General features: G+C 41.4%; 1 protein-coding gene across 7 annotated transcripts in view; it reads left to right on the top strand.

Moving 5' to 3' along the window:
* Positions 1-14,087, top strand: part of cpeb3 (cytoplasmic polyadenylation element binding protein 3) — a 41,120-nt gene extending 27,033 nt beyond the window's left edge. For all 7 annotated transcript variants that reach the window (XM_042434367.1, XM_042434371.1, XM_042434372.1 and 4 more), the window contains 4 exons: positions 9,168-9,286; positions 9,458-9,572; positions 10,075-10,256; positions 11,787-14,087. In XM_042434367.1, the coding sequence (XP_042290301.1) occupies positions 9,168-9,286; positions 9,458-9,572; positions 10,075-10,256; positions 11,787-12,014 (644 nt within the window). In that variant the 3' untranslated portion in view covers positions 12,015-14,087. The remainder of the gene's footprint in view (positions 1-9,167; positions 9,287-9,457; positions 9,573-10,074; positions 10,257-11,786) is intronic.
* The last annotated feature ends 2,788 nt before the right edge of the window (positions 14,088-16,875 follow it).

Consider the following 16,875-nt stretch of genomic DNA (forward strand, 5'->3'; position numbering starts at 1 on the left):
GCATGTGTGTGTGAGTGTGTCCTACTGTCGCGTGGACTGTGTAAGGGGTGATTTATAAATGTGGGATTCGCATCAAGAGGTCATTGGCCTCTCCACGTCCTTCCAAGCTTGACAGAATGGAAGATACTTGTCACTTTCCGTCCTGCTTCACATTAAACTGCTGGCGATGTGTGTCTGTACAGTTATGAAAGTGTTTTGGTTGAGGGATGACTCATATTGTGGCTCAGTCCGACTTCAGGGGCCGGGTAAGACTTATTTGGGGCTTGGAGAGGACTGGCGACTTACAGAGGAAGTAGGAACAGGGACCAGTGTTCTTTGCTCAGACTTTTTTCACCACTCAAATATTCAACAGTTTTTTTTTTTTTTTAAAGTACTCTGTCACGCATTGTATAACAATATTTTTAAGTACATTGTCATACAATGCAAGCCAGAATAATGTACATTGGCACACTGTTTCTGTTTACATGATTTCTGCTTCCCCCTGTACTTGTTTTGTCTGTTACAATGGAGAAATAGGTTGTTGTGTTGCTGCATTTTGCTGTTGCCATGTTCTGAAACTGCTTACATATCACTACAGTTTGTTGTAGATCTGACCTTTTGTAACATAACCACTTCCACACTACCACTGTTTAAAAATTAACTTCACAGAGGAGCCGGCAGAAAGGTTACTTTCACTTTCAGCCATGTTTGCTGCTGCTGTATGAAGTCAGGACTTAAATAAGTAAACATTTGGCCATATCATTAATATCCTGTAATGCCATTAAAGCTGTATTATTCAGGATTTTCTTAATTAACAATGAACCAAATGACGAAGAGGTCACTTGTAGTGATAAACCCACAGAGAATTAGAACCCAACTCTGCAGTTCCCCTCGACTCTACAGAACTTTTTAGCATCTCCTAGCTAATTGTTTTGGTTTCATAGCCCGCAGCTTTACTGTTTTGGTCACTGCTCCAATCGACCCTGTTTCTAGTTACAGCAGGCAGCTATTTTCAGCAGCAAGACTAGGTCAAAACCTAGTATATGGCTGAACTGTGTATTAAACACTCAAGGACTTTTAATTTGTATGTCACCTGGTTACCATCAGTCATTGACATCACCAGCATTTGTAAGTTGTTTGTTTTTATGTAAGTTTCAGTTTATTTATTTGTATAGCACTTGTCATATGGTAGTTGTAACTCAAGGTGCTGTACACATAAGAAAAACATTAAAAATATTGCACCAGATTTTGGATGCAGACTATATGGTGCTGTTGTAAGAAGGGTTGAGTTAAGATGTGGGCTATTTTTATGTTTTATATATTATTTCACTTACACACAACCCAAAAATAGTTTTAACACAGTAACTGTCGAGTTAATCATTAATGCTAAGTGTAAATGACCCCAATACAGTGTGTTCCGTGTGTAATGTTTGCATTCATACAAATATTTGTTATATTGCTTTTATTTTATTAACCATGAACACAGAAGTGCTTTATTTTGAAAAGACACTAGACGTATGTAACATGCAGAAATTTACAGGAAGTTACACTGGCAACGGTGCACACATCCTCTCCTCTTAAACAGGTGTTATTTGGATAAACTGACTACATATTTGGAATCTAAATGGTTACTTTCTCACCTGAAAAAATGTTAAAACTTAACAAAGTGATATATTAACCGTTTCACAGCAAATATTACAACAGCTTAATCTTCGCCATTGTTGGTGTGAAATGTATTATGGGATACTTAACTTTGGTGGCCTCAGGCTGACCAATGGTGTAACTTCATCACATTATAAGAGCTGGATAGGGCTCCACCGCTCAGCCAATTTTTCCCAGTGGCCAGTCACGGTATTGCAGCAAAAAATCCCCCTGCAGTTCAAAAAGCATTTTCCCCATAGACCACCACTGTAAAAGAGACTTCTTTAAAATTGTGGACAGGACACCTCAAACTGCAAACAAGGTCAATTATGACTCTTTCTATTGTGAATTTTTGAGCCATGGAGATTTTATATTTGTAAAACTTTCCTCGAGCCAAGAAAAGCGATTTAAAAATGATGTCATCACAATGTAAAGTCTATGGGCCGAGCGGGAACTCGCAGGTGGGGCCAGCGGGAGAAACAGGTGAGCAGTTCTTATTGGACTGAATGGGCGCCATTTTTGGTCTAGTATCCTGTTCTTACAATACATCCATCCAGTTATAGTATGGTTGGTGCTAGACTGGCTGGAGGGATGATTTGCAAAACACTTGCTAGATTTGTACGCTAATCTTAACCTCAACCTAACCCTAAACTTAACCTTTACTTAAACCTAACCTTAACTGTAACCTTAACATAGCAGTAGTTTTATTTGAGTTTATTAGACAAACAGGATTAATGGCTAGGATTAAACCTCTTGTCCAAACTCTAAAGCAGATGGTGGCGGTAATGCACCTAATACGCTGGTTGCCAACCACTGTTATAAACCAAAAAGAAGAAGAAGTTTTTTCAAACAGTGTGGTACATCTTGTCAGTCGAGGTGTTTCCTTTCTGTTCAGCCAGACACAGCAGCTCCACCGTCGACTGTTTCACACTGACAGTCCCGGTGCTTCCTCCGCAGGCTCCACTTGCAGCTGCTTCTTCCCACTTGAACCACCTCAGTTTGTTATACAGGTTCAAGTGGGAAAAAGCAGCAGGTCCATCAGGCAGCTGAGTGAAGTGGAGCCTGTGAAGGAAGCACCGGGATTGTCAAGGTGAAACAGTCCGCAGAAGGAAGCACAGCCAGGCGGTGAAAGAGAAGGCGACAAATCAGCTTGTCATATCAGCAGAAATGTTAATTTCAGGTCGATGCCGACATTTCATTTTAAAGCCTTTATCAGCCAATACCGATGCCGTGCCAATATTATCATACTTCCCAAAAAATATTCATTGAATGCTGCTTTAAATTATACCAGTATTATCGGAAACAATATATGGTACACCCGATATTTGACTCCGCTTTTTTGGCTATATCACCCTTCAGAAAAAGTGGCTTTTTTTGTTTGAAAAAAAAAAAACTATTGCGTTTGTTGTGGTTGTTTGTTGAACCAATCAGCTCTGGTCGCTATGGTGCTGTCGTTCACATCGCCCGGCACTGTCGTCACCGTTGTTGGAAATAAGCTTGAAATGTTAGGGAGCTATTTCTGTCCTTGATTGGGGATAGAAGGAGGGGGAGGAGGTGATGCTGTCAGTACGCTGGAGCCTGAACGCTGGGAGCTATAAACTGCTACAAATGCTAACACTCACGTCACAATGCAATAAGTGTGTCACACTTGTTTGAAGGCATCAAAAGGTTACAAATAAAGTTCGCTGTAGACTGCAGCCAGTTATTATCAGCTTTTTAATAATGTTGTGAGGACAAATTACACATTCAAAACAGAAGTCCATATTTACTGTCTTGCCCCCATATGATTTATGAGTGCAGCAAGGCCCAGATAATGGCAACAAAGGAGTGTTGCAGTAGCAGTCGCAGTATTACACTCCGCTGCCTTTCTCAGGCCTCAATTTATCTTTTCACACTTGTGTTGGGATTATATCCAGTGAGTGACTTCCTCAAATTGAGATGATTAGCGACGCTTAATTTCACCCCTCTACTCTATCACTGACTACTCTCCCATTGCTCCAAAGCCTCAGGGCCTGTATTTGTTTTTAGGAGAGCAGATGTTACTGTCTCCCTCTCTCCACCCCGCCAAGCCCTCTTCTTCTTCTTCACCTTCTCTCCCCTCATCGTGTAAGTTGCTTTCAGCAGTCAGTCTGTTTACATTCTGTGGCAGAGTTACAGCCCTCTGTAGATTTCTTTTTCTCTCTCTCTCCACTCATTGGATATGTAGTATACATGGAGGTTTGGCTTCCTCTATGCTTTCATGGGAACTGACTCCAGACTTTTGGAGTAGGCCTATATGTGTGTGTCTTTGCAGCTAGGAGGACTCTTCTTTTTGCACGTTTGTTCTCTTGTCTACTCCCAAGTTTCAGTGATTGGGAGTGGCTGATTTATTCTTTAGTCATTCTTGTCATTGGCACTATTCCGGTCTGTGTCCTCGCCTATTGGGACTAAATCTGCAGACATGTGTTGGTTGTTCAGTATGAGAAGATAAGACTGGAAGTAAATGTCACAATTAAAGCCAGAGAGATGCACATTGTGACTATGCTAACGCAGTTTATCAAGTCATCACAGATTGGATTTCAGCAGAGTCAACACAACTTTCAGTTGATGAGGTAATGGAGAGACTAGGATTTCAATGTGGGACTTTGATATAGCAGTTAAGAGGTGTTTGTGTACTACTTGGTGATCGACCCTGCAGTATCAGTTCCAAGAGTTTTAAGTATCAGATAAGCACCAAGTACAAATGCAACACTTTCACTCAACAGTATATTTTTAGACCATTAATCTGGAAAAGTCATTGTGAGTTTAGCATTATCTGGGCGTTGCTTTGTCTTGAACTTTGGTATATTGTATTTCATTTCATGTTATGGAAATGGCTTAATCGAATATTTTGATATTTGGGGAAATTAGTTGTATTCTTGCCAAGAGTCATATCAGTAGATTGATACCAGTCTTGTGTCTATATGGTTACTATGAAGCCACAGAAGCTGCTTAGCTTAGTGCAAAGACCGGAAACAAGGAAACAGCTAGCCTAGCTACCAACACCTCCAAAGCTCACTAAATAACATGAATTAACATGCATTATATCCTGTATTTAGTTATGACAATGTAAAAATGACAGCGTGTGGTTTTACAGGATGAGTGCCGTACAGTTTCTTGGCTGGTTGTAGTGAATTCTAAAATGTATGTATTTCCAAAATGTCCCTCCAATTTAGCCTAGTAAAACCTAGCGTAATACCATTTTTAAGTGGCAGTTTTCTGGTGAAGTAGTTGCAGGTAGTCAGTTAATGTCTTTGTTTTTATGGTAATTTGAGTAACTGTCGTCAGGCTGCTGTTGAGGTAATCGTTTCTTTTCCCCCTGAGTCAAACCACTGGCCTCTGTTACAGGAAAGACTCTGTCCTGAATGAGGTTATTGGTTTGACTGCGTAACCCACGAGGCACTGTGCCTATGGTTTGTCTGTAAACAGCACTCTTTAGGGTGGAAAATGCTGCGGGTGTATGTATTCCCTTCCTCCATGGACAGTGCTTGGGAGCTCAGCAGCAAAGCCCTATAAATCTCAGGCACGAGCCACTGCAGATCTGCGCTCTCCTCCCGTGGTGTAAGCCTCTGCACTGCGCAAAGATGATGGAAAAAGAGACAGATCCTCAGCATCTTTCAGGACAAATATCAGAGCATTAAAGCAGCATAAAGAGAATATGGTACAGCTTACCTCCATGGGAGGTCTTACGTGTTGCTGCATTTTAATGGAATGCCTTGCCATACTCTTTCTAACATGTACATATGACTGAACTGAACATCCATGTTATTCAGGATATTAATTATGATGAAGAAATGTGTCCCAATGGACCCTTTTTTTTTTGCCAGAAAAGCTTTTTCCTTAACAATTTGGTACAATACAGGCTAGTGCTTTGTATCAAGAATCACGCCCAATTTTCAAATTTTAAAGTGATGCGTCATTATTTTAGAATCTTTTATCAAAATCAGAATTAAGGCTGTTAAAAATGTGCAGGATTATAACAGACAGGCGCCACCACAGAGGCCTTCTTTTTAGGATTTTAAAAGTGTGAATTTTCTTGAATTTTTGATTTAATTCCATCAATAACACTCTGAATTCTACTGAACACATGAAGAAGTTGGTTGATCCACTTGTGAATTTCATTTTGGTCTGTTCAAATGATGTAACAGAAGTTAACACTGGGGCTTTTACAGCTTTTGCAGGGCAGCATGGAGTGTAGCACAATGGTGGTGGTTGTCTGTCAGGGTTTCTAGGCCTCTTGCATCAGTTTTGTAACTTTCTAACAGGGTCCATTAAAGTACCTGTCTCTACAGTCTTTATATCCTTCACGCTCCTCCTGCTCCTCATCCCCTCGCAAGCATTTTCAAACCTTGTTTGTACGGCAGTCATTCTTGCTGCTTCTCTCCTTCTCTCCCTACCTTTTCCTCACTGTTTTCCCCCTCTTTCCATCTGACTCACTCCTCTCCCCCTCCTTCTTTCTTTTCTCTCTCTCTCTCTCTGTCTCTCTCCTGCCCTGGGTCATGGAACACGTTGTTCCCTCCTTCAGACTGTATGAGCTGCTGGCTAGCTCTGCCTTTTCGTGCCGCTTTTTTTGTGTGTGTGCAAGACTGCAGTTGTTTTTTTTCACTGAGGGGGATGTCAGCGCTAAACCACATGATTTCCCCCAATGACAAACCCTCTTTATGTAACCCAGCAACACAGGGACAAGGGTCTTATGTCGGGTGATGACGAGGCACATGGAGAAAGATGACGATGCAGAAAAATCCTCTTTTTAGGTTGAGTCTAATTGTGTATTTCTTGAGGCTGGTACAGAGAGGAGTCGGCTCTGTGTTGACCAATTACAGAAAGACAGAGATTAGCTGGTCACTTAAAGCAACTGATTGCAATTAGTTTTGCATTGTGAATGTTTTGTTGTCCCCATGATGTTGCAGCTGGTTATTAGAGAAAACATCACAGGCTTGCTGAAGTTATTAGCCTGTTCTTTGAATCTACAGGGTGGATAATAACAACTGCTAAAAACTTTTAATTATGAAGAGCCTCTGTGGTTACTTTGAATAATACTAGATGCATTGTGTCTGCTAATGTGTTAGCATGGAGCAATATTGATCCAAAAGGGACACATGGATAATTATGGTGTTTGTTTTGCATCACTTAGTGATGATTATTTCAGTCCTCATGAAGACACACCTGCTTCTCCGTTCTTCTGTTATACAATTGTTATCATTATTATAATAGTGTGGTTGTCTGTTGAGGGTATATTTCTTTTTTATGCTTCTTATGAAGTACTTGACAGCCCATTATTTAAGATTATTATGGAGAGGACTGTGGGGTAAGAGGGGAGCAGATTCTTGCTAGACTTTAAAGCCCAACTTTAAAGTGGAACAAGGATGCCTTGTTGTTGCCACATTTGTTTCTTTTCTTTCTTTTTTCAGCAACCTACTATTACAGTAACTATTAATGGTTCTTGATTTATTGACTTTAGGGCTGCGGCTAACAATATATTTCTATCAATTAATCTGTGATTATTTTGTTATGATTCAATTAGTCGCTTTGTCTATAAAATGTCAGAAAATAATGAATAAATATAATTTCTCTGCATCCATGATGACAATTGCTTTTATCTGATCACTGATCCAAAAGTCAAAGATATTAATTCTATTATTATATGCAACAAGAAAATCTTCACATTTTACTTAAAAGATGACTGAAATTATTATAAAAATGGTTTATTTTCCAACTGTCGACTAAATTGATCGTCTAAAAGTTTCAGCTCATTTGCTTATTTAAGTATTATGTTTGATGGATACTGTAAAATTGTGTTTTTGGTTTACATGTGTGCACTTTTTTTACTTTGCTTCAAAGTAATCAGATTGGAAGGCCGAGGCTTCATATACTACATGGTCATCTACATAAATGTCAACTTATTTAGAGACTAATGTCAGAAAGATGCACTCGTCATCACCGCTCTAGGCACGACACTGTCTGTCTCATCACGTCAGGCGCATCAGGACACACGTCACACACATCCGCTCACACACAGACAAAAGCCATCTCTCAGGGCAGCTGCTGTGTGAGTGCTCATAAGGACAAACACGCCTGCTTACGCACCTGCTTTTCCATTCCACCTTTGATGCTCGCTGCCTTTCCTCTCCTGTCTCGCTTTTGGGCACGCTCCCCCTCCCTCCACAGCACACGCTCACACCCTTCATCCCTCCCCTCCTCTGATACACACTCAGACGTATCCACATACCACAGTTGACTGGGTCTGCCGAGTCAGACTTTTTTTTTTCCTCCTTTCCCCTCATCTGCAGCAACTCCACTCAGGAATGTTAAAAGTGAAACATGACAGTCGCACATTCCTCTTTGCCATTTTTACTCATGCATTTGTCTGCAGTGCATGTGTTGCAAGTTTGTGTGTGCGTGCGTGCGTGTGTGTGTGTGTGTGTGTGAGCAAGCAAGGGTGATCCTGAGTTTCTAAAAGCAGGCCTCTCAAGAGACACCATGGCTTTGTAGTAGTCTCGAGAGACACTACAAAAGAAGGGATTGGAAGTTGGAGACAGAGTGTACTCCAGTAGAAACAATCCTATGAGTGCGCGTGTGTGTGTGTGTGTGTGTGTGTGTGTGTGTGCGTGTGTGTGTGCGCCATCCAGCCTGCTATACTCAGATAGCAGGTCATATTTCCCTGACTCATGGGGGCCACAGGTGGTGCCGGGCTTCTGCTAACATAATCAGAGCGATACACTCATAATTCACACAGTCCCTTCAGAGATAACTCTGTACACCACCAATATCTGCTGCTTTTCAGATTTACAATGTCTCCTATCATGTATTTATTATTTGGCTGTCAAGAAGTGAGTTGAGGTCCCTGCTCTTGTTTCTGTGTTCTTTCTCAGTATGCTGTGTTCATTTTGTTCAGCCTATAAATCAAAGCCCTACACCTCACTGGCCCCTGTAGCATTGTATGATTGATGTAGCCTATTGAGTTGTCCCCCCCCACCCCCCTGAAATGGCTTAATAGCTCTGACCTTGGATAAGGTCTCTGCTCTCAATGCTAAATAATTCAGTAGTACAGAGTGACTGTCTGAATTGCTTTTTCTTTCCACCTCGCAAAGACATCACCAAACTCTTTACCTGATGCAACTCACAGGAAGATCCGCAGTGTTCGTTTCAGGCTGATCAAGTTTGCATATTTCCTTTAGGAGCGGAGCATGCAGAGTCATTTAATCTGAGGCAGCGCAAGGCAGCAAGGTGCCAGGTGTAGAGCGTCTTATGGAAGCAGGGAAGACAAAAGAACAGACCACAAGGTCACATGCCTGTATAGAGACAAACTTGTCTGAAACTGTGAATAATTACAAGGAAAAAAGTACAGGGCATAGTCATGGGATTATGACTCCTACAATGTAGACACTGTTGAAACGCAAACATCTATGAATTCTTGCCTACAGGACAGACTTTAAAGTGTCATGATCACAAGCTTGTGATTGTTGACTGCAATAGATGTCGTTTCTGTTAGAGAGTGTCTGCTAAAATCCCTGTTTGCTCCCTTCCAGGCTACGCCTTCCTGCTGTTCCAGGAAGAGACCTCTGTTCAGGCCCTGATTGACGCCTGCATCGAGGAGGACGGCAAGCTCTACCTGTGTGTGTCCAGTCCCACCATCAAAGACAAACCGGTAAGTGGACAGACATTCATGGAGTAAACAAGAATATATGTAGATTTATGTCACATGTCCACCACAAAATCAGAATCCAAATTGTACACAAAAAATTGGAATACAGTAAATATACTGCATGTAGCAAGAAGAAATACAGTAATTTATGTTTTTTTCATCTTTTGCACGCAGGTCCAGATCCGTCCCTGGAATCTGAGCGATAGTGACTTTGTCATGGATGGTTCCCAGCCTCTGGACCCCCGCAAGACCATCTTCGTAGGGGGGGTGCCGCGGCCCCTGCGTGCAGGTAACTTGATTAATATCAATAGAATATCTTTTTTGCGAGGCCCCCACGAAAGCCTCTAAATGGGCTTCATAATGTTGACTGGCATGGAGCGCAGAGGCTGGAGGGCTATAATGAAAGTTCTCCCTGTGAGAGAGCAATCCTCTACTTGGGTTTCCAGGAAGCGGGCCAAGTGGTCGTCATGTTAAGAATTCATGGTGTAATGGAAGGCTCAAGTCTTTCTGTTCTTGGGATAAACATCGCTGGCTTGTCTGCAATGTGACCCCTACTAATTATACCGGCAGTTTGAGAGTGCTGCTCTGATGAATAGTGGAGTAGGGTAGATTTTTATATCGGTTAAAAACAGCGTCAGTCACAAACGTCCAAGTTCAACCTTTTCTCTTGGTTTTTAAGAGAGGCTGAAGGCTTTGAAATGGAGAAGAAAAGGTCATTAACTGGCATCAACTCTTGAGAGGACTGGCTGTTAACACTAATCATCTCTCTCACCCATCTTTTTTTTTTCCAGTGGAGCTGGCTATGATCATGGACCGGCTGTATGGAGGTGTTTGCTACGCTGGAATAGACACCGACCCGGAGCTCAAATACCCAAAGGGAGCCGGCCGCGTGGCCTTCTCCAATCAGCAGAGCTACATTGCTGCCATCAGCGCTCGCTTCGTTCAGCTGCAGCACAATGACATCGACAAAAGGGTGAGCGAGTTCAAGCGCTTCATTCACAATATCCGTCCTCTGAAAGAAAGCAGCGTCTTGACCACAGCTGAGGTTTTTGCAGTCATTCCTATGGCATGCTGCAGAGCTGAACTCTGCTTGAGCCCTCTCCCATGTATGAGAGCTTTCATTATAGAGGGGTTTTCAGCCAACTGCTCAGCACAGCCTACAATAACGGAAGGCCAGCCCTGGCTGTGTAATCACCGTAGCCTTTTGCTGCCGGAGTCCCGACAGATGTTTCAAGTTGCAGACACATAGGGTTGGTTTAATTATAGTAGTTCCCTGTACATGTATATCCACTCGGGCTGTGCTGCAGCCTGGTTATTTTAGGCACGCTGGCCAATTGCAGTGAGACAGACTGCGACCGAGAGAGACTGGTTGTCAGCCAGGAAGCCGAGCCTCTGTAGGGCGGGGCTGTCCACCCCACCTCAACTATCACCATCTATCTTCAGCGGGGGTTTAGGGTGTCCTTATTGTGACTGCAACTCAGTGGGATGCAAATAATGTTCAAAGGAAATGAAATGAAAGAAAATGAGAGCAACAAAGAACATAAAGACTACTTTAAAAATTAGATGCAATAAAAAAAACAGCCTTTTGAACCATTTAATTAATGTCAAGGAATATTTATTTTAAGTTTTTTTTTGTATTTTTAGTTTCAAGAATCAAGTCAAATGATTCATGCTGACAGACTGAACACTTCTATATCCATTGCAGAAAGTAAGGGCACATCCTTGAGAATCAAAAGTTAACTTGAGTTTAAAGTTGTGGTGTTTAAAGGATGTCTGTTGTTGCCACTTTAGTTTCTAATTTTCTCTTTTCTCGCCTTCAGCAACCACAATTCCATTAACTGTAAACGGTTCATGATGATAGGACATAGAAGCTCATTACCCTTGGTCAGCTTCATGTGCGTTCAGTTGATATTGGTATTTAATAGCCTGGCAGCGTTGCCGTTTCTGCCAGACCTTCCTCTCATTTGTCGTGTTGAAGGTTGTTGCTCACAGCAGTGGATATTGTTTTGTAGCTGCTGCGGAGTTTAGCTGAGAAGGACGGTCTCCTACTGTTGAGGGATTTGATAACCTTTCATTTTGTGGCTACGCTATAACAAGGGTAGCATCCACCCGGCCTACTCATGCACTGAGGCGTCTCCATGGCGACTGAGCTCTCATTTCTTTTTCTCCTGGCTAGTGGTCAAACTCATTTCACTGGTGGATGGGAGGATACCTGCTTCAATCTAGCCTGGTTTTACTTTAGATTGGCTTGTGTGGGGTTTGTGGGTAATGGCTTAAAGGAGAGAACACACCTGGATCTACACAAGTGTGCTTTAGCACATTTACATAGCGTACATGTTGGTTGTGCAGATCGGACATAGATGAATCAGAAGAATATTAATGTCATGACATTTGTTTTTAAAGTGGAAACATGAAATTAAAATACTTGGTGTAAATGTTGTTTTGATCCATGTCTGTTGATGACATTAAACTAAACACCACCTCCCATTCTCCTTCTCCCCAGGTGGAGGTGAAGCCGTACGTCCTGGACGACCAGATGTGTGATGAGTGCCAGGGGGCACGCTGTGGGGGGAAGTTCGCCCCCTTCTTCTGTGCCAACGTCACCTGCCTGCAGTACTACTGCGAGTACTGCTGGGCCAGCATTCACTCGCGAGCCGGCCGAGAGTTTCACAAGCCACTGGTGAAGGAGGGGGGCGACCGCCCTCGACACGTGTCCTTCCGCTGGAGCTGAGGGGGGTCACGAGTCAGCCCTGCCCCGGTGAACCCACGCCCGAATCCCCCCCCTCAAAATCTCCTGCACCCCCGCTACACCTACAGTCCGGGACAGCGCTGCAACACCCCCCCCTTCTCCCCTCCCCCGGCCCCCAAGTACTCCACCCTGCTCCCCACAAACACCTCATGAAAAAAGCAAAAAGGATATCATCAAACACAGTACACGGGACTTTCTTCATACCACATGGCTCTGAACTCATTGTCTAGTGTTCCCCTCTGATGAAGCATAGCGGGGAAATGAAATGCGAAAGTCTATCAGCTTAGAATTTGCACTTTGGCACAAAATCTCACTAAACACACACACACACACACACAGGATGGTATGTTAGACACCTGGCTACTTTCAGTTCCCCGTTCTGTTGAGTGGGTGGTGTGGTATGTCCTGTTGGACCCCCCTCCCCCCTTACTGAGGCAGAGGTGGGACCATACAAATATTTTAAAAAGTATATATTTTTTGTTTTGTACCTATCTATACATATATAGATAATTTAAATTTAATGTAAAAGGAGCATGCACTTATTTTCAAAAGCTGTAGTTATATCGCCCCTAGTAAAAAATAATAATAATTACCAAAGGCAAATGAAATTAATGCATACAGAAAAGCAAAGTAGGTGGCATAAGATGTAGCAAGATTTAACAACTATCCAGTAGTGTGGGCCCGTAACGCCCAGAGTAAAAATAACACGGCTATATTTGCTCTCAATTCTGACTCTGAAAAATATTAATACCTCATATGCGCAATCAGATTAGTTTGCTTTCGATTTCTAGGTCTTTATTTTTATAATAACATTATTTTTTAGTGTTATGTAAATGTAATGCTGCAATAGCTTTGCTGCTAAATCCATGGTATAAACAGATACCATAAGTACTTTATTCAGGCTAGGGTGTAAAATAATAAATAACTGAAGCACCTGGTGTTTTAGGACGACGAGCTATCATAGGGGGAGGGGGCGCCCCTAGACAACGATGGCTACCTTTTGTGGGGGGTCGGGGTGGGTGGCCCCTAACTGCATGTTTATTTCAATCAGGTTGCTGCATGCAATAGACTTTTCAGTATCATGTCTACTATTCGATTCTGCCCATGTTTGCACAACACACTATAGACGTACGTTCGACTCGCACAAAACTGGACAGACACAGGGAAGACTGGTCAAAGGAATCATGGCGGCTCTTCGCTGTCACAGGGCGGCCAGAGCAGATGGTTCCTGCAGAAACAGGCAGTGAACACATCCAGACGATGAGGGGGGGGAAAAAAATAGAACCTTAATAATCACAAATCAAATTAAATGTAGGATTACCATTTAAAGCTGTCTATGATAGGTGAAGTACTTTTTTGCAGTGATTGTTGATATAATTGTGCAATTTTTTATACCGTATGTAGTTAGGTCTGAGTATGCCTAGAACTGTGATTCGCTTTAACTGTCGTTAATGTCCGACATAGAAGTCCTGTGAAACTTCATAACTAGTGTATGCACACGTATATATGTTCTCTTGTACACACACTTGCACCAGTATACACAGAAGCCTCTCGACACACATGAACACACACACACACACACACATACATACACACACACACAAACACACACACACACACACACACACACGGACGGCTGTCTTTCTTACGCACACTTAACAGGCCTACAAACACTGAGTCTGATCTGAAGAGAAGACACAACAATGTGAGCTTAAACTGAGAACTGAGGTTTTTGTTTTTTTGTTTTTAAAAAAAAAAAAAAAAATTTGTTCCACCGTTGACAAAAGCGCACGTTTACGTCCCAGAACGCAACCAAAGAGCTCACGTGTTCGACTTTTGACAGACCACCTAACACACAGAGCAAAACAGCCACCCGCAGAGGAGGCTGCGCTGCTCATGCGGCCTCCTGCAGAGGAGCTCAAGGTGCAGTTGTGCAGTCGATTAGATGAGGAAAGAGGGCAGTTGCGAGGAGGAATTTGGGAGGGGGGCGGGGGGGGAGTAATAAATTAAAACATTGAAGCTACTGGAGACTTGAGGTTGATAAACTAAGCTCTGCACACGCTCTCTACATGGCTGGCATGGGTGGGTGGGTGGGTGGGTGAGGGTGGGTATGGGTTTGGGGGACAACGTTGCCAGATCATGCAGATGTGCAAGCTGGGGGTTACCATATTTATCCAGATTTTTTTCCTGCAAAGCTTGAAGTAATGGACCTGCTAAAAAAAAAATGGTGGACATATATTTTTTTGTTTTTATCAAAAGGTTATGGTGCGCAGTTCAAACAGGCTTGGGTGGGTGGGTGGGGGAGGGCAGACAGGGGGCTTAGAAACTTTACGTATTGGCTGCTGAAGACAGGGCGGCTTTGGTTTGGGGGTAAGGGTGAGGGGGGGGCCAAGTTACACTGGTTTTAGCAGTTTTGTGGATAATCCAGACGGGGTCCTACATCACTGCAAGTTAATGTGTGTCGTCCCCCTTTTTTGTTTGGCCGCGAGTTGTGATTGTCCCGTGCTGGCACCCCGCAGTCCCTCTCCTCTTTCTCGTGTTAGTCGCAAACTGTTTTTTTTTTTTTTTTTTTTTTTGCTTTAGGATAGATGTTTTTGTTTTTTTCTTGTCCATGAAAAAACGAATTGAAACTAAGCAGAAGATACTTTTTTACTGACTTAAAAAAATAAGAGGCTAACCATGAGTAATAATAAGTATCCCTATGAAAGTGAATTCTGGGTGTTTTTGTGACATTTCTTTCCCCACCCAGACAGGTTTTCTATGTTTGTTCCTTCTCTATGATAGATATTTGTTATGCACTACTCTTTGTATCTGAACAGTTTTCGACAGTCAGCAGTTCTTTTTGTTAAAAGAAAAAAAAAAAGACGATAAAGACGCGTGCTTTCTGACTGACAAGATCTTTTGCAATACCTCAATTTTGAAATATATTAGGAGAGAAACTGATATTTTCTAAGTAAGTTTATTCAGATGAAAAAATATATATTAATTTAATTCTTCAAGAGAAATGATTTAACAGATGGTTGATTTTTTTATTTTTTATCATGCTTATTTGCTTTTATTTTAAGAATTTATTTTTTGAAAAAAGACAACAACTGAAGGAGCTAGAGCTTTATAACTAATATAATGATGTAGTTAGTGTGAGAGTACAGTCTACTTTATTACAGTGGAGGTTAAGAGTTTGAGTGTCCCACTGGTGAAATTGGTCAAAACACCACCGAGAAGAGCTCTTTAGGAAAACAAAATATCAGGTGCTCAGAGAGAAAACTGAACATATTTCCCACGTTTTGTATATTTATAATCAATCATTTACTATGCTGACCAGAGTTGTGAAAGAGATCTTCTGTTCATTATTTTTTTAAGAGAAGTTTTTTATGTTTCCTAAAAGTATGTGCTCCCTTTTGTTTTGTAAAAAAGCAACGTGACCCTGATTTGTTAGCCTGACTTCGTTGGGAGAAAAATAAAAGAGACTTGTGAGAGTCACTGAACAGCTGGAGGTAGAGAGAAAAGAATGTTATTTTTAACACAAAACAGACACAAGTGTTTTCACCTGTAACTTGATCGAAAGCCCCCAAGGTGCATCAATTGACTGGTGGCCTTCTATTCACGCAAGACTTGAATTAGTCCCATTTTTTAAGGCTAAGAACCTTGATTCTTTGTTGTAATGTGCAATACTGTTTGTACTGTTTGTAGAAAAGAAGAAAACAAGAAAAAGAGGCATAAATCTTTATTGCAGAATTATTTTCATTGCAAGCATTGTGATTCACTAAAATCATTTTCTACTGTGTATTTACCTACTCTACCTGCTAGTACCTTCCAGTAGTAATGTAGCCTTTGTACTGAGAAATTTTCATTATTTTTAGAAAGTTTTGCTAAAAAAGAAAAGAATTTAAACATATTTACATATTTTCATTTTTATTTCATATTTTTCTTTACAGACTTATTTCTCAACCATTAATAGTTATTTCTGGGGGAGACTTTCATATCTGGTCAATGTCATTAATATTATTTTGTATTTTTACTTGGAATAAATTAATTTTATGATGCTAATTCTTTAAAAGTTTATTTTTTCGTTTGTTCACTTTTTTCATTTTTGAAGCTGAAAAAAACAACAACTTTGTAATATTGTTACTAAAGTGTCTCGATTCTTGAAATGCTAAGCTTTATGTGTTAACTCGCTGATGTTGCTTACATTAGTGTGAAAATGATCTACGGAGAAAAAAAAAAAAAAACTACTCACAAACAACAGATTGGTGGTTGGTGATGTTTAAGTGATTCGCAGTGTAAACAAATGAATGGGCAATACAATAAAATGGCAGAATGGAGCATACACGTAGTATGTTGTGATGTAATTGTGGAAGATGGACAACACCACTGACCATTTACATTGCTTCTGCTACTCCAGTACAACTACTACTATAACCACTGACTCTACAATAACTCATCCTCACTTTGTGCGGTGGAGATCAACACTTCCTCACATGTGAAACATTCAACAGCTCCTCTTAAAGAATCAGCTATGTCACATGTCCGCCTCTTTCTAGTTGGTTCGGCCCCTGCAGAGTATGCACCAGTGTGATTGTATTTAAGTATGAATGTAAATGTAGAGATGCACTGTATAGAGTTTGGGTAGAACATGTATGAATTGTAGTATCTTAATTATCCGGAGGAGGCAATGGTCTAAACTGTTTTTTTCTTCCCCAGCTTTTAGCTTCTTTCTGTACGTTTTTTTTTCCAAAGTTCTACATTTCCCCTACATTTCCCCTATCCCTATTCCCCTATTATCTTCTGCCATATAAGAAGAGATAAACATTTTGGTGAATATGCTTTTGTTTCTTACCGAGAC

This window comes from Thunnus maccoyii, chromosome 14 (assembly GCF_910596095.1).
Source record: "Thunnus maccoyii chromosome 14, fThuMac1.1, whole genome shotgun sequence".
In the NCBI taxonomy this organism is placed as follows: domain Eukaryota; kingdom Metazoa; phylum Chordata; class Actinopteri; order Scombriformes; family Scombridae; genus Thunnus; species Thunnus maccoyii.